Source organism: Glycine soja, chromosome 5 (assembly GCF_004193775.1).
Source record: "Glycine soja cultivar W05 chromosome 5, ASM419377v2, whole genome shotgun sequence".
Classification (NCBI taxonomy): domain Eukaryota; kingdom Viridiplantae; phylum Streptophyta; class Magnoliopsida; order Fabales; family Fabaceae; genus Glycine; species Glycine soja.
The window spans coordinates 5,063,938-5,083,199 of record NC_041006.1 but is presented as its reverse complement, the minus strand read 5'-3'; the positions used below and the strand labels follow the sequence as shown (position 1 = coordinate 5,083,199).

General features: G+C 29.2%; 1 protein-coding gene across 2 annotated transcripts; it reads right to left on the bottom strand.

The window, feature by feature from the left end:
* Positions 1-5,953: 5,953 nt before the first annotated feature.
* On the bottom strand, positions 5,954-9,331 carry LOC114412134 (protein YABBY 4-like). 2 transcript variants are annotated; one of them, XM_028375925.1, is made up of 7 exons: positions 8,958-9,331; positions 8,616-8,771; positions 8,133-8,256; positions 7,130-7,178; positions 6,898-6,973; positions 6,459-6,533; positions 5,954-6,352 (listed from the first exon to the last, which is right to left on the bottom strand). In XM_028375925.1, exons 1-7 carry the CDS (start codon positions 9,051-9,053, stop codon positions 6,284-6,286), a joined length of 645 nt encoding a protein of 214 aa, XP_028231726.1. In that variant the 5' UTR covers positions 9,054-9,331; the 3' UTR covers positions 5,954-6,283. The 2 variants fall into 2 exon arrangements, with proteins under 2 accessions (XP_028231726.1, XP_028231727.1); XM_028375926.1 differs by having other exon boundaries at positions 8,922-9,046.
* Positions 9,332-19,262: the final 9,931 nt, after the last annotated feature.

The following is a 19,262-nucleotide window of genomic DNA, read 5'->3' as shown; positions in this document are numbered from 1 at the left end:
CATGCGCAAAGAATTGAGCGTGTTAACATGTTGGAGCTAAAGTGTGCATTTTTGCTTTCTTAGGAAAATATCCCACCCAATTGGGGGGATGAATGGATGAGAAAAAGTAAAGTACAGGAGCACCAAATACTATTAGCAGTCGTTTGTGGAATGTGGGGCTATGTATGTGCCTTTTCTTGATTACAATTGCAACTGTGTGCTATGTAATTATTCTTTTGCTGGGGATCAAGATTTAATACTCTTTTGGTTATAGTACCTAGCATCCGATGCATACGAACAACTGTTTTTTACTTGTCTGCCAGATGCCCCAGAAGCAACATGTTTGATTAAAAGAGAAATTATATTAGTTATTGGTACAATAGCTTTGCATAAAGGAAACATAAATAGAAGGAAAAACTAAGATAAAATGAATGATGTAAGGCTTACAATTAATAGAAACAATTTGAACATAATTCGAGATTCAATATTTTATTCGTTTAACTTTGTTTAAAAATCAAATAATAAACTAGATTTGATTTAAAAATTGAATCCATTTAATAAATAAGTTGAACTGAACTTCAACTATGTATAGTTTGACTTGATTAATTTATTTATTCTGAATGGATTTTATTTATGAACCACTCATATATATGTATATGTGCCCTACACACTTTTTTTTTATGTAAATGTATTAGTAAGTTATAACTAGAGAATATCTTAAAATATATAATGGTGTAATTCATATCAAAATATAAGAATGTGGATGTTAGTATATGTTTGTGGAATTTGCTAACTTATAAACTCTTATTTTTTAGTATGAATGTGTTAACAAGATATAATTAGAAAATACCTTAAAATATATTGATGATATAACTTGCTAACTCACTCATCTTAGAAAACAATAATGATTGGTTAGCAAATCCACACACATATATGAAAACAATTAATAACAATCATTAGATCAAGATTAAATAATAGGCAATTAAGATTAAAATATCTAAGAATTCAAATTAAAATCTAATATAAATATCAAATTTCTTAAAGATTCACTGAACAAATCTTGTCTTAAAATATCTCAATCATCGTTAACACATGACTATGGTTCCCACCACCTCTTCCGCCATGACAATCATTAGCGACGATGGTGACATCAATGACGACGATAATTATAACGGAGGAGGTGGTGACATTTGACGATAATAGTAGTGGTGACGACGATAATCAATGATAACAATAGTGATGGCTATAATGATAATTATGGTGATAACAATGATAATCATAATGATAGTGATAGTGATAGATTCATTGAGATATTTTATGAAGTGATAATTGAGATCTTTATAAATTTATTTGTTGTTTTATTACTTTTTTAGATATTTGATAATATATTATATTTTAATTTAAAATTTTAAATATTTCAATCTCAATCATATATTATTCTTAATCTTAACGTGATAGATGTTATAAGTTGTTCTCCTATTTTCACACGTAAGATAATGTTATACTCTCTCTAAATAAAATTAGTAAATTAATTGTAACTTTAAATTGAATTGATTTGATGAGCTAAGCTTTGAATCAAGTCAACTTTGAGTGAGAAAAAAAAATATTCATATCAAACTCAACTCGAACATTGAACTGAATCTATTATTTTTAAATCTTCCTGACAGCCCTAGATATAATGTAAAAAAGATAAAACAAAATAATATTATAAAAGAAATCTTATACGACTCAAATTTGAACTATGGACTTCGAGCAGTTCCCATTCTGTTCTTTACCTCTTTCACATTCTTTATTTTGGATCATTGTTTTATCTGACAGCTATTGAACCGACTCCTCGAAATTAAGTGCCAACATGCTGCCATGCTCGTGCAAACAGATTCGTCTGTACTAACTTTTGGAGGTTTTTGTAACAAACAAATAACGAAAACAGTTCTTCATGTACAAGCACAGGCTCCAGTTGCCAGACCGATTTGGAGTGATATATATATATATATATATTACCATACAGTCATTATAAATTAGAAATTTTATTTCAGAAAATGAAGTTTTCACTATTAATTTACACTTCCATTTATTTTCAAATTTAGGCATAATTGGAAAATATTTCGATCCCTGATTAATTTAAAAATAAAAAATTTAAGATTCGATTTCTAGCTAAATGTACGGGAAAAGGCTTGATTAAGAGAAACAAAATCTGTTATAGTGATCTCTATATCATAAAAGAGATCAATATTTAATTGTCGATTGAATGATACTCTTAGTATAGGCAAAAAATACTCTCAAATAATCAAATAACCGCACCATTAGTTATTTTAGAAACTTTCATTTTGAAATTTGAAAACAGATGGTTCTTATTATTACCAGGCCTGTATTCTATGTTCCAAATACTAAAATTGGAAAATTTTATATTTAGGGAATTATATGATCTTTGAATTACGCTTCTCCTAAAAAAAAAATGATCTTTGAATTATTACCTGGTTACAAATTATAGCAAAGATTAAAAAAAAGTATGCTTGTGAGTAAGAAAATGATAAAGTTAGAAATCATCAACTGATGAACTTGACTCTCTTGAATCTTGATGCATGGTTAATTAGTTTGTTAGAATGTGATTCGCAGCGGCGATTCCCATTTTAATCGCCCAGGCCCAAGCATTAACTTGTGACATGTAAAACCTACTAACCCGTAGACTTTTTGGCTAAGAATTGATAATTACATTATATCAACCAACAGCAACTACTGTTGTTGCACAAGTAGTACTAATGACATATGATTTATTATTTTAATCTTAATTGATTTTTAAAGATGTTTGATAAATATTTCTAATTTTTGAGAATGTTTCTAAATTTATTTTAATTTAAAAACAAAAATGTTAAATAAATGATTTTATGAGTTGGAATAAAATGAAAGTTAAAAATTATTTTAAATACTCTCATGGAAATATAAAATTTTCACTCACACGGATATATATATATATATATATATATATATATATATATATATATATATATATATATATATATTCATTTTTACATTCCAGAAAATCTAATAATTAGGTTACATGACAAGAGTTTTTTATCTTCTCCCTTATATGAATAGAGTTTATTATAAGTATGCATTGAATCAGAGTTATTGTATGTTAATGAAAAGATATTAGATACATATATATAAAATTTATAAGATTGATTTGGTGGTTGAAAAAAAAATATATAGGTGACTAACAAAAAAATGACAAACTAATAACTAATATATCTTTCAATATAAAAAAAAATTAGATATTCATGTATTGAATGGAAGTATTTTCACTTGTCGTCTAACGGATATGCTATGGTTCCTTTTTATATATATATATATATATATATATATATATATATATATATATATATATATATGACTTCATTCTCAATTATTATATTAATATTGAGCACGGTGGATTTTTTTTTTTTTGGTCTGCAGTAAAATTTTATGAAAACATCACGGTACCAGGGGTACCAATTCTATACAAAGAAGTAGAGCCATCAATAGACTTAGTCATTTAGACTCAACTTATATGTGCTTCAAACAACAATGTCCCAATAAGTCCCAAAGAATATTTTGTACTATGTAAAATATAGTGTATAATGCTTTTGTACGCATGAGTACAGTGTCACATGAATGAAAATTGATTTGTAGAGTCACCTGGTGTGGAAAACAAAAAGTTTTATAATTATTACTTGCCACTAATAAGCCATGACAGTTACAATTCCAAATTGCCAACATGTATTAGGCTCTCAGCATGTAGGTTGAATTAGAATATTCCTAAAAATGTATGGATTTTTTTCAAAGTGCTTCTAAATGTTACTCTTGTACAAATGTACAATGTTGTTTACCAGTAAACTATTGCTAGCCAAAGAAGTTGGAGTTAACGCTGGATTGAAGGCTCAGATTGGATTGCAGCATAGCTGGCTAAATGATTCATAATTTATCAAGATAAGAAATTAGTTGAATGCAAGTTTTGTCAAAGTCAAAATACTTTCTTCATAAAGTTGGGTTAGGCAAAATCTAAATAAGGTGAAGTGCTGAAGTCAATGCTTAATTTATTAATCGTCGAAATCAGCAAAAGTAATGAGATGGAAATATGAAAAAGTAGGGGGTGTTTGCTAGTTTGGGGAACTTATAAATTCGACCCAACCCACCCAAATATTTGATCTAGATTTGGTTGTTGTACGTTCAAGTAAAATTCAGCCTGATTCATTCCAAACCAATGGCCTTCGGTTCATATATAATGAGTTTCTTTTTAATTTTTTTTTTAAACTCGTGAACCCGATGACTTGATGACTTGTTTACATGACATTAATTTTTTTAATTATGATTTATATAATATATATTGTTTTAAATATTTATCATTATTTATTTATAGTTTTTTTTAAATTTAAACATTTTAACCTTTTTTGGACTTATAAACCCATCCTAAACTAACATGTTTTAGATTGTTTGGTTATTCTTTATAGCAAAATGTGCAAACCCGACCTAAAAGGTTAAAAAAATATGAAAAGGATGAATGGACATCCTAAATGCTACTATTAGACGTCTAGTGAGAAAAAAAATATAAACATTAATCGTAGGAATTATGATGTGATAAAAAATAATAATAAAGAAAAATAATAAATATTGTTAGGGCGTTTAAAAGAAAAAGGCATCCAAGTATCATTATTCAAAATGATTTAGAAATTCCTTTCGCCAAAAGGGTAAAGGATGTACTGCATGCATACCTTGGATTTAATCAAGTTCGTTGTGGGTGTCTTCCTTTTAAGAGTGTGCTTGTTTAATTATTATTTTCTGTTTGAATGGTCTGATGAGCCTGTTACTGGAACAAGGTGAGGGATATATATCTCCTAACCGGAAAAGTGGCATGGGCAGATGATTGCATCTACATATGATTTTGTATTTATTTTCCATTTTTTTATGACAGGTAAAAAATGATGCATTGATGATGTCTTTTGAGTACTTCTCGTACTCGATCCTTTAAATAATCATTTCATTTATGCTGATTAAAAATACTCTCAATAATATTACAAAAATTGTTCTTCATCATTTTTTTAATGTACGTTATTTGATTTAAATGATCGAATTTGATAACTAATTAAATTCTTACCTACACCACATTTCCAATTCTTAAGTTTTAGAAGCGAACTAACTTTATTTTGTTATGAAGCATAATATCTTCGGTTAGATTTAACTTGAAGCAAACGTTAGGATTAATTTTTTAAATAACTAAATATAGCCAACTGTTTTCCTAATTCCAGTAATGGCAAAGCATTGATAAACATCAAACAGAAAATTCCTAAAACAGGTTGTGTCATAGACTCTAATTTTTGGTCGTTAAGAATGCTGAGATGAGGACTACTCTTTTCTAACCAAAGGATTTCCGAGAAAGAAACAAACAATGACAAAACAAAAACGTAACCCAAATGTACGTTAGATCTCGTGCAATTTGTGTCTAGAATTAACTTCTCTTCCACGTCGGTTCTGTATCTCCGTAATAAACTTGCAGGTTAATCTAATAATCCTTTTCAACTTACGGATGCAGGTTGCACATTTTAATTATCCTGAAATATTTTATACTATGGTGTAAATTAAAAGATAAACGGCATGGCTTTATATCTTTCCATCCAAATTTTAACTACATCTAGAACATCTTAGAATCTATAAATAACACAAGCTATTATATATTCATACACTCAAATATCTTAATTTTATCCAATTTTTCATTCTTTTTCTCAATTTTCATCATGTCATCATTCATTTATTATATTTATCAATTTCTCTCTTCTTTTATTTTCTCTTCATCTTTCTTTTCCTTGTACCCTTACACCCCATTATTGGAGTGTACCTTTAATTAGGATTGTCCAATTAACAAGTTGACGTACCGATAAAACAATATATATAAGTTTACCCGGGTGAAAATACACAAATTAAAGGAACATACTTGTAGGCAGAAACTGAAAGTATGGCTAATTAATTATTGATTAGATAAGCAATCAGCTGCAGTAGTACTTGGGGAATTGAAGAACATGAAAGTTAATAATTAAAGTCTAATCATAAGAAGAGAACTACATGCATGCATGCACAACCCCAAGAGCTAATCATCATAGTGTAGTAGTAGTAGTAGTCCTTAGTTATATCAACATAACCGCCCTTGAGCCATAAATAGATGCATATATAAGTTAATTAAGGAATCAGATCGTTGCTGAGCTTCAAAGGTTGGTGAACTTGGAAAATTTTTCCTCTTTGCATAATTTCTTGAAAGAGAAAATAGACTGGTGAATTAGTAGGGTGAGACACCAACATTAGCCGAAGCATAAAACCCATCTTTCATGAGAACCTCCTCTCCTTCCTGGACAAAAGAGAAAGACACACCCACACACTCAGAAATCAAAGTCAGGGTTATGCATTATTTTGTCTGCAACATTTTGCAAGAAGAGGGTGCATGATAATTTTACCTGCTGGCACACATTTGTCTTCTTCACAGTCTGATCAGGCATGAGACCAAAGTGGATGTGTGGGAAGTGAGCCCACTGACACACAAAGCACGTAATACATCAGAAGAAGTCCAAAGTGAACTAGAAAAACCTTATCATTGATTTATTTGATTATAGAAATAGTGGGAGGAAATACCACAATATTGTACTTCAAAAAATTATTTTAAAAAACTTACGTGTTATCTTCTAGAAAGAAATGCATCTTTTTTTTCATTATTGTGAAACCAATTTGTGAATAGTGGCATAGATTAGATAATTAATAAAAGTTTGCATGCGAAATTTGGAGAGAAAATATAAATAATAATTAACCGTTCAAAGTTCTGAAACCCTAGTACGTAAAAGAACCATAGTGCTGTATATTTGTTTATTTATTTATTTAACAGGGGGAAAGGATTGATACATTCTTTGCAGCTGCACTGAAGGCTTCCCTGTGAGTTATATCGGGATTGACAGACTTGATGCGTTGGATCTCGTCCCTGCAGAAATACACACGGACCGTTCAAATTTGCTTCAACTTTAAAGCCTTTAATTAATCATAACAGAAATATGTACACATTTAATATATAAATATGAAGTTCTTCATAAAATTTAAAATTAATAATAATAACGAATGTTTTGAAATGAATACTCACTTGATAAAGCGATTGTACGCTGAGGGGACTCTCTGTCTCTTCTCAGGAGCTGGACAATGGCACCCCAGTCATATATCAAAATCATTTCCTTTGACTTTCAGTTGCTATATTTATTTTCTTCTTGCAATTTAAATTCTCTATTTTCGTGGCATGGAGCATTACTGGCTCTGTCTGCATATATATATATATATATATATATATATATATATATATATATATATATATATATATATATATGCTTCTGATTCTGATGATATACTCAGTGTTAAAAGCTTTAAGCAACTATAATTCCGGGGGAGAAGAAACTGCCCTATATATGTCTTTCTCTCTCTCTACCACCTATTTTTCCCCATGCCACTTACGAACACCAAAGTTAACCTACGTTTCTCTTCATCTCTGTCGGTGCTTCTAACAAAAAAATTAATCAAAATGAAATTAAATATTATTGATAAAAGTGAAAATGAAACACAGCCTCACAGACTGTGCCCTAGAATCAGAAATTAATAGCTAGGTATTACTTGCTGTTCTTTTACATTCATTAACTTCCCAGATATTGAGAACCTTTTCTAGGCTTAATTAGGGTGGTGATGTTCTATATATAGACCTGGTCATTAATTACGTATTAGGATCATTGATAACTTTTTTAGGGCATGTACGTTTGGAAACAAGGAAGGGTTTAGGCACTTTCGCGATGAAGCCTCAAAAGACCCTTTTCCTTCTACCGAAGGAACCGATCCTGTCAAATATTGACCATAAAAGCAACAACATGTTTTATTTTTCTTTGAAAAACTACAGTACATTTTAATACGACAAATGTTGCTTTCATCTAAAAGATAACTTCATTATTAAAGAAACAAGATCATGGGTGAACAAGAAAGGGCACCATCGTTTTGAAGGAGAGAAACCTGAGTTACTACTTTTCAGTCATATAATCATAATAATAATAATAATAATAATAATAATAATAATAATATAAAATAAAAGAGTAGATTTTATATCTCACGTCTATTCATGATCGGTCGTGGAAGCTCATCAGCTGCAATCCTAGCAGGCATAGAGAACTCATTTGATGCACTTAAATTTGTTTGGTTCATCAGAAAATTTGGAGAGGGATTTGGTATCTCCTCCTGCAGAAATGGAATATATCATCCACCATGCAAGAAACAAAGTGTGTGTGTGTGTGTGTATATATATATATATATATATATATATATATATATATATATATATATATATATATATATATATATATATAGAGAGAGAGAGAGAGAGAGAGAGAGAGAGAGAGAGAGAGAGAGAGAGAGAGAGTGAGAGAGAATCAACATATCATCACCTCTTTATCTTTAGCTCTTTAATCAGTAATTAATTCTTTTATATTTATATAAAAGGGTAACAGTACGTACATACATACACTAATTTATCAAACAGGTAAAGAGTAAACAAGAGAAAAAGAAAACTATGGTGGTGTGTGTATATATACACATACCAGAAGGTTATGAGATGGGGAGAAGAAAGAGTGACCCAAATGAAATTGAGTGGGAGATGGCATAAGCAACCCTCGCATGTTCACTGGGAGGAGGTTAGTGCAATGGCCGCATCGGACTGTGACGGTCTTGAACAAGCTTGTGCAAGGAACACTTACCTGAAATATTAAGTGGGAAAAGATCAATGGAGAAAATGATACATAGTTTGGTGAGTAATAATTAACTAAATTAAACAAGATGAAAACATTGAGAGAGAAAGAAAGTAAAAGAATTTAGAGAAGAGGGTGGAGTAGGTAGCATTGAAAAACCCTAGAGAATTGAATAATGTGTTGTGTGGTTCATACAGCGAGGACGGTGTCACAAATGTTGCAGTGAACATAACATAGCTGTTCGGAAGGAGGGAGGTGGTCCAGTGATAATGTGGTGGAAGAGGATGACATTTTGGGTAGCCCCCTTTTTTCGTTCTCTTATATTCGGTTGATGATTGGTCTCTTGATTGATTGGATTGATTGATAGATGGACAGCTTAACCACCACACCTTGGATATGCTTTTTTTGATTGAGTTGTGAAAGAAAGGTGCAGAGAGAGAGAGAGAGAGAGAAAGAAAGAAAGAGGCTGATCTGATATCTATTTGGTCTGGTCTGGTCCTCTCTTTGATAGTTATACTACAAGAGAGGGCAAAGGCACAGAATTGAAAATTCACCCCTCTCTTTCTCTGTATATAATTGCTCTTGTTTATAGACCAACAAGACCTTCTTCACATGTATATATCATGTATGTATGCATGCATGCATATACCTTGTATGTATTCATGTGATATTCATTTCATCATGATCATCATCATTTATGGACTGGGAAGAGGGGTTTGTTTGTACATGAACATGGAGAAGTTATTATATAATTAACATAGTAGAAACATATGTGGTTGGCATTTCGATGTGTATGCGTGTGTAAGAGAGAGAGAGAGAGAGAAGCGGCAGATGTGGGGGAGAGGAGCCAGAAAGGGACGTGTGCATGGAGTGATATAGCTTTCACACACTCACCTGTTGTTTTCAATAGTTAAAGAGGGTCTTGTCTTGTGGTGCGGTCTCAAAAATAATAAAAAAAACACTTTGATTTTAAAATCATTTTTCCTAAATTTCCGAACAAAGGAAGAAAGAACGAAACCCCACTACTCCACACCAGGCAGTGAAGTGAGTGAGTATGCCCTAATGCTTGTTTTTTTACTTTCTCTCTTCCTCTTCCTTAGGGCTCCTACAGCCAGTGAAACTAGAGAAACTCCATCATAGCTACCATCACCATATAATAATAATAATTAATATTATTTGTGAAAAAGAGATAAACAAGTTTACTTTTGGTGATTTGACAACTCCCTCTCGCTGGCCTTACACAGACTGATACGCATTTAAGTCAGTAAAAAAAAAACATCTCAGCGAGCAGACTTTCCTCTTGCTACTTACCACCTTTGTCCTTTCCTATATTTCTATTTCTTTCGACTTATGTTAACCAATTGAGTTAGAATCTTTTCATGTAAGTGACTTCAATTTCACATCAAAGCTCCCAACCCAATCTGGCTTATATAAAAAATGCGAAATTATATTAATATACTAAATAGATCCAATTATAAAAAATAAAAGAAAGATACATAGGGAGAAAAAAAGTAAAATGTGAGATAATATAGATAGTGTAATGAAGTGAGATGTATAGAGAAAAAAAGTTATATAAATTGCATAACTTTGTTGTATGGATAATATAATATCTAGCTATTTTGAAGTTTGGTGAAATTGATGGTTGTTAACTCCTATCTTGATCCATTGATCTGAAAGAGATCTGATCAGAACCGTCGCCATCGATGCTCATGTAAGCCCTGTGGGATTCCCTCATCCCAAAAAAGACAACAACCGTGTCATTATTTCTAGATTGTATGGGTCAAGTGCCATCTATGTGCAACATTATTAAATGTGTTCCTAACGGGGAAGTTGTGAGCTTTATTCGCCCCTTTTACAATCAGATACCATTAAGATGGTTACATTACATATATCTATATCCAGAATCGGAAGAATTGCAGAGTAGCTTTAATACCCGTGCAACACACTGAAATGCAAAAAAAAAAAAAAAAAAAGTTCAATATTTTTTTTCATAATATTGTTTTTTCTATCAATTTTTCTTTATTACAACCAGATCATGATTATCATAAAAATTATAATAAATATATTATTGTAAAAAAAAATTCTCAAACAGGAACCAATAACATTAAACATGCTGAAAGGGAAACAATTTTTATAAATAATTTCATTATTCAATCTTCAAACAATTGAACGATTGATACTGTATTTCACATTATTTATAATTGTTTTCATCCCACGTTTATGTGTTATCTTTTTCCTGTACACGTATATAAAAAATATTTATCAAAACTTAAAGAGAATAGCAAAAGTTACCTCGCTTTTATTGTAAAAGAAACATTTTCTTACACAACAATGTTAGCGCGATACATGCATAGTGGCCTCTCGATCTTCTTTATCTCCTCCTACTCCAAACTGCAGAACGGCCAAATGAAAATGGAAGATATGTGTCCATATTAACAGTGTTTGTGGCCAAAAATTGATAAAAAATCTTCCACGGTGGTATTGCAGAATATACATAGCGGCAGTAGAAACTGAAATTTACTTAATTAACTAGTCAAAGTACAATTGTTTAATTTGGAACAAATCAATAATTCAAATGGCACTGGCCTTAATCTTTAAGAAGTGTGTTTGATTGATGCCGTGAGCTATTCATATCTAGCTTCACTCTTCTTTATTCCTTTTACTATTATTTGGAATCTGACTGTTAGTACTCATGGTGATAACTGGTGGCAATAGCTAGTCAAGTTCAAATTGTACTTACATGTTTTGTCAACATTTGGGGTGTTCCCAACTTTCCATTGAGTTAGAATAGAAGTCATTCTTGTTGCCTCTTCATCATACGACATTACTGAAGCAGCCAGGGGATGAGGAGAGCAAAACGTGGGAACATCTTTTTTATAAAAATGCAATATCTATAGTATAAAGACCCAGGGACTGTTTGTTTAAATAATTGATGTACAATAAATATTAAAGGTATCTTTGGGTAATTATTGTGTTTGTGAAAATGACCAATGAATATTGATATATTTTATATTCATAAATTTCGATTTTGTTAAACCTACATTAAAATAATAACAAAACAAAAAAAATCCTTTGCTTTCTCATGCTAAAAATGTGTATGTTGCATTTAATAATGAAAAGAAATATGTCAACAACCCACGTTTCTTAACTTATTATTATTAGATGAAATTTATGTGTTATACATTAAACAAAAGTGATTTAATGAATTTCATTTATAACCAGTGGGACTTTGAACGTATTTGAAAAAGTATGCTATGAAGCGTGCCACAAACATTCTTTGACAGTAATCAATTGCCATAAAAATAATGCAAATTAAAATTATGTTTTCTACTAGCTGTATTTTTTGCACACATATATGCAATAAGGATTGAGTATTTGAGTGTTCTTTTTTATTTCAAATATTTGTATTCTCTTCCATCTCATGATTTATTTTTATCCTATTTTCTTCTATCTCTTTTTTCGTTACATTTGTATTTTTTTTTCTCTTTTTCTTTTACTTTGTCTTCTTATCTCTCTCCTCCCCCACCTATGCACACCCCAAATTAATATTAAATGACTACTACTCTTCAATATCAACTCCAAATGCACAAAATTATTTAAGAGAAATGATATACAAATATTTTATTTTAAACACCCTTTTAACACTTCTTATTTATTTTTATCTCTCTATCAATCACCATAAATCTTATCATACCTATATTTTTTTCCCACTCTAGATGTTAAATAACATAATAATAGGTGTTCATGTAATATTTTTCATTATTTAATTTAATTGATGCAAGGAGTATTCATTTGGGATCTTTTAGATGGAAACACAGAAACATGAGGGTGGGTGGCCAAAAGTTGGTATAAAGTTGGAATTATTTGTATCAAGTGCACGATTAAGGAGACCAAGAAAAAGCTATAGTAAAGCTATAATATCTAGTGGTGTAGACTAACATTAGGGCCTTGTAACTAATTAATTAAACCTGAGTAGAGAGTACAGAGTTCAGAGGTTTAGAGAGGCACTGCCACATTTGCCAGCGGGGTTATTTCAAAATTGAGCAGAAGCTAGCGCTGTTAATTAATTAGTGCACAAGTTTTTTGAAGTTGAAGCACGAAGGTCGAGTCTCTTCACCTTTTTTCACTCCTAACTAAGAAGCCATGGAGCAACAACACTGCACTTAAGAGAAAGCTTTTTAACTTGTAATCCCACTTTTGTCAATGAAAGGTCACAAGCGAGATAAATGGCTAACTTGTACTTCATCTTTAGTTCCTTAATTCCCCGATCTAGCTACCTCTGCCACTTTGCTTTGTCAACCATAGCTAAAAGTTCGAAACCGCCTTTCACGATGGCAATGAGCATGATCATACATTTTAAGATTAAATATGTTTATGAAAATATAGAAATATTTACTTTTAATCCTTAAAAACTATTTTTTTCCTTTTTTTAAAAAAAAGTGTATTAATGTTGCTTTGTTCTTTGAAAGTAAGTGATGATGTATCTATGACATTTTATTCTTTGCTCTAACACTTATTTTTTTTTTAGTCTCTTCTTATTACATTATATCATCTATTAAACATATATTTTAATTTTTTTTGGAAACAAAAATCGCACATCACGTGTTTTTTTACAAAAACAAAAAAAAAAACCAACAACAAGATAATCTTTTTAGGACTAAATATGATTAAAAATAATATTCAATATTTGCTGAGTATTATTGAATTGTGAACTTGAGTTTGAAGGTTGAGCTTTGAACTCAACTCCAGTTTTTTTTTTTTTTTTTTATATAAAAAAAGCTTTGAACTTTACTGGATTCAGGCCTCAAATTATATATATCTCATCTGATTAATTAGTTTTTTCTTTTTCTGTGTATATAATAATGAAAATAGGATTTTAACTTGAAACCCCACACAAATTAGTTAAACCCCCAACTGCAGTGGAGCATCTCATTAAGTAATTGATGTATGCACTTAGTTCATGTGTTCCAACGTGTTCTGTGTGTATCGTACGCGCATGTACCGGAGAAAATCTTGTATGCTCGTGAAGAAAATTTTCTTCTATCAACATGCTTTGTTTGAACGTGCAGAAAAAAAAAAGTTAAAAATATAATTTCTATTATTTTGATAAAAATAAATATGAGAAAAAAATGAGTAAATAATTTTCTTTTCTCTTATTTGAAATGCATTAAAATAATTGTCCTAGGCAATCAATGCCTTCAAATTTAAAGAAAACTTACAAGACACTTAGTTACTTCATCTTCAAGAAATAGATGGGCGTCTGAAAACCTTAAAAATAATTATTTTTCTTATTTAATTAAAAATAGAAATTATATCAAAGAAAAAATAGTTATGTGAAATACCTATATATATTTTTAATATAATTTTTAAAGAATATATTTTTATTATAATAATAGCTAGGTTAATAAATAAGTAAATTTTTTCATTTCAATAAACATATCTTTCTCTTATTTTCTCTATAGAGAAAATTGTTTCGTATGTTGCATTTGATTATTTTTTATAATTTTCTCTTTAATTAAAGATTTGAAAATACATTTTTTTTCCTATTCTTTTGAAACTATTTTGCATGTTTACATACCTGCTTACTCTGTCAAAATTAAACAAAAGCTTAAAATATTAAGTCTTGAGTTTATATAAAAAAGTATAAATAATGGAACACACTTTTTTTGTGTATTATGGAACATACACTTTCACTGATATGAGAAGAAGTAGGAGGGAAAGTAGTAAGAGAAAATTAAAAAATAGGTTGCTAAATTAAAGAAAAAAGAAAAATACAAGAGAAAAGAAGTTAAGTTTCCTTTCTATTATTTGGTTGGAGAAAAAAAGTAGATAAAAAGAAAATGAATAAATGATATAATCTTTTTAATGTTATATAATTCTGTATATTTTCTTGATACTTTATGAATAAATCATTAAATAAAAATAAATATATTTAATATCTTCCAAAGTTAATTAACAATCAATATTTTTTTTATCTAGTAAGTAAGAGAATTATTAATAGAAACAACTATAAAATCAAAATTAGTGTAAGATCTTGTTACGTTCACATATATGAGAATGATTTATATAGTGAAAGAACACATTTGTTTCTGATCATGTAAATTTTCTTGAGTCAGTAGCGAAACACACCAAAGCAGAATTAAGTAGTCTTTAATCCAATGAATTAGAGGGATACTTGTGATCTACGATTAGAAAAAAATAGCAACAACTAAAGATAGACTACTTTCACTTATTTTATCATTTTAGTTCATAATAAAGATTAGAGGGAATTATTTCGAAATTACTTGAAAAAAAATAATAACTTTTAAAATAATTGGGAGATTGAAAGAAAATTAGGTTCAAACTTAAGAGAATGAAAAGAGATTCAACCCCTTTTTTTCTTAGTTTTTTTTTTCAAATTTAAACTTTTTTTTACTTAATTTAACAAAATGGATAATTTTTTAATAAAAAAACTATGAAAATAGAAAAGTCTTATTTTAAAACACAACTTTATATTAAGAAGTCATGATATATTTTTAATTTAAATTAAGAAAATCTTTACTATTAAACATGACTTTCTAAACATCAAGTATCGGAATCAATTGATGTGAAGTTGTTTCAACTTAACCTCAAGTGGATAATACCTTTAGTTTAGAAAAAAAAATAACTTCCTAATTTTTTGTATTTTACTTCTTGTGTAAGTCATGTTACTAAAATGGCTTTTTTAAATAATAAAAAATATTTTCTTAAAGTTGTGATTCAATTTAAGACTTTCTTATGTTTTGTTTTTTTTTCTCATTTTTTTAATTTGAAAATCAATTTGTTTAAAGGACTTCCAATTATTTATTTTTTTAAAAATGAAAGTTGTATTATAAAACATAACTTTTTCTTGTAAAATCGTGCTTTAAAACATGACTTATCTATTTATATAATTTTTTCAAAATTTATAAATTATGTAAATTGAATAAAAATTACTTCTTGTTTGTAAAAAGTGATCTTTTCAGCTTATCAAACTCAAGGTTAATAATGTGTTTGGAATGTGTGAAAAGCCCACAACTAAAAGTGGTGCTCCTCTCATGTTTGGCATCCATGAAATGAGAGATGAAAGGTGGCCAAAACATGCAAAATTAAGTGAAAATACCTGAAAAAACTAAGCAATAAATGGACATCCCGAACTATCCTTCATTTTTTGTAAGTCTTGTGACGCTTGTGTGTTGCATTGTGTCCTTCAATTTTTTTAAAAAATAAATAAGCATATGATCCATTATGTCCAGTCAATTTATAAAAAAATAAGGGGCATATAATCGAATTTTAATTAAATTTTTTTTGTCAAATAATTTTTTTTCAAGTTTGACATAAAATTGAGATCTGATCATTATGTAATTTTATTTTTTTTTATTGCTCACTTAACCACTTAAATTGAAATATTAATTCTCTTTTCAACTTTTTTTTTATATCTATATTAAACAACTCCACATTCGATTCTCTTTCATTTATTTTCATCTTTTTTTAAATTCCTCACATTTTCATTTGTCTTTATCCAACACAATGTAAACATATTGATGAGAAGAACGTGGCCAAGGATGTATATATATCCGATAGCATGAGAAGTAATAAATATTTAACAATATTGAATATTAATCGCATGTTATGTTAAAACATTAATATATACATCCAGTGTAAACCCTTGGAAAGAAAACCAGTCATGTAAACACATGTAAGAAGGAGGAAAAGGCATTCTCTGTAAAAAGCCTGGTAGGAGCTGTTTGTTGCTGTTTGTGGGGATATGAGGATCTTTCAAAATCAAATCTCTTCTCTCATCTCATGGGGGAGGTTCGGGGTTAGAGTTGTGTAGAAACCGATAAAGTGGAAAAATCAATGTGCTGTGTGATGCTATTATCTTATTTTATTTTCTTCCCTTTTTTTCTTACAATTAGTGGCCTGTGCCCTGTGGTGTCCGTTTGCCTCCATCCTATCCTTCCCTCAGACCTAAGTACATTACAGTTTAAAGAGAGGACGGTAGTGACAGTACGTATTTTTATAAAAGTAATAAATGCTCATGTATTTTTAAATATATAATTCATACTTTTTAAAAATATATTGATTGATTTCTCAAAGGTAATTTAAAAATATTTTTATACATAAACGATGGCACTGTTAAAGCACAGTTTATAAAATTATAAAATTAAAAATTATGTTATTTTGCAATAAAATAATTGTAACGGCCACCTATTATAAAATAAAAAAGTTAAATTGATATTAATTGTTACCTCTCCATTTTATTTAGTTTATTTATTTACACGGATAACACATAAATTAAGATATGTAACTAATATTTATATATATATATATATATATATATATATATATATATATATATATATAAAAACTATTTTTAATTCCTTAAATGATATTCGTTATTATTTGTATCTTAATTATAATAAAATTATAAAAAATTCAAAAAAATATTAAAGATAAAATATTATTGATAACATTCTCTTGAACTTTTAAGTAAATAAAAAAATTAAAATTTAACTGCTTACTAACATTTAGGTCATGAATTTTATCACTTTGATTCGTGAAGATATTTCTAGGCTTCAATTAATTATGTCTCACGTTACATATAAATAAATAGAATAGTCATCATCATATCTCATTATTTTAATATTTCTTATCCCTCAATTTTTTACCTTCATCTTCCACCCTTTCATACTGACTTTCATTGTTTACATTCTCTACTCTACTTGATCTTCTTACTTTGACTATCGATCATGTGTCTAACAATCGCATGGATCATTTCACCCATTTCACTTACACCTCTTTAGCATTTTTGAAATATTTCTCTCTCTACACTCAACTTCAAACTTGATTAAAAGAATGGAAAAATGACATGTTCTTTGTGTGTGCCACCAGAGGGTCACTGACCATGTATTATCCACTCAAGTCTTCAAATACTAAACCCTTGACTAACGATGTGGCAACCTCAAAGACCGGAAAAAAAGTTGGAGCAACATGTACTATATTTATCATATTGAAAGGGTATGTAAGCATATAGCTCTAACATTTTCATTTTCTCCCTTTCGTGATTCTCAGGTTTTTTTTATAAAATTGTTTTTTTCATTATTAATGTTGTTCAATAAAATAGATTAATTAAATAATCTAACATTTTAATATCATATAAGTTGACATCTTGATTGGGATCGAAGATCTGATTTGGAACCTTATAGAATTTTATTACTGATGTCCTAAATTTAGTTGATGCTAACTAATGCTATGTAATTGGGATGTGAAAAAAAACAATTTAGACTGAATTGGTTGATAATCAAATTAATTTTCACTTGAACTTGGTTTGGAAAAAAAAAGAATTGTACTGTGGTACAAAAGAAGCTCGATTAACCAATTTTCACTTGAACTAGTTCGATTATCGGAATTGTACAAAAACTGGTTCAAACTGAACCCATTTGTAATCTTTCTTTTAATACGTACAAAATCAACTTAAAAAAACAGTTTGAAAATCAATCTGGATTTGTTCAATTCTTAAAATCAATTTAAAACTTATTCAAAATCAATTCAGTTCATAACCGATTCTTTAAAATCAATTTGGTTTCGAACCAATTCACCAATTCAGTTCTCATATTTGGATTTAAAAATCAAACCAATTTGATTAATTCAATCCAGTTCAGTTGGTTTTTTTTTTCCAAATCAGTTGTTGCACACCTCTACTATGTAATCACTCATAAATTAGTTTTAGAGTTATAGTATACTTTAAATGATAGACATGGTAAGAGGAAGGTGAAAATATAAGGGATGAAGAATGGAAGTGAGGGGATATGATAATCTCTACACTAATAATTTACATAAAACATGAGACTTAATTAAAAATTTGAAACTACTTTGAAGGAGCAAAATGACAGTAAGTGATTATGTTCATGCACCTAAATGTTAATAAGTTGTTAAATTCAAAGGTTAAAATGACAATAAGTAATTAAATTCAAAAACTTGCTTGAAAAGTCAACAATCAAATACTGAGAATCACATTATAATCGTTAATTGTCGCATGTCTTTCACGTGTACACAAAATGTGCCATGTAAACAAGGGCGTTAAAGGTAATTTAATTTTGAAATAAATGGTGACAATTTTTTAATCATAAAAAATCGTATTATAAAATTTTTAAACCGATGATAAAAATCTAAAATAAAATTTTTAATATATAAGAGATTTGATGTAATTTTTTTTTATCAAGAATCAAAAATAATTTTTTTAATTTATTAAAGATCCAAAATATATTTTAGCCTAAAATTTTTTAATAACATTTAATTTCCTTAAAAAATATACGTTATAAATTTCTATAGATCGTGCTCGAGCGTAACCAGATCACCCAAAGGGTTCAATGACAAACTGGTTTAGTCAGTTTGCTAGCTTGTATGCGTCTTTAACGCTACAGCCCAAACTCGAATCAGGCCTCCTAGAATTAATCTATTAGTTAGTCCTGTTCACAACCCAAAAAGTACCCCTGAAGG

What these genes read in the sequence shown, in the direction of transcription:
- LOC114412134 (XM_028375925.1), bottom strand. Translation starts at nt 9,053, where the DNA reads ATGTCATCCTCTTCCACCACATTATCACTGGACCACCTCCCTCCTTCC. An exon ending in ACGACCGATCATGAATAGAC is followed by an intron (nt 7,179 to 8,132) that starts GTGAGATATAAA and finishes GCCATTGTCCAG; the next exon opens with CTCCTGAGAAGAGACAGAGA. An exon ending in TCAGTGCAGCTGCAAAGAAT is followed by an intron (nt 6,534 to 6,897) that starts GTATCAATCCTT and finishes TTTGTGTGTCAG; the next exon opens with TGGGCTCACTTCCCACACAT.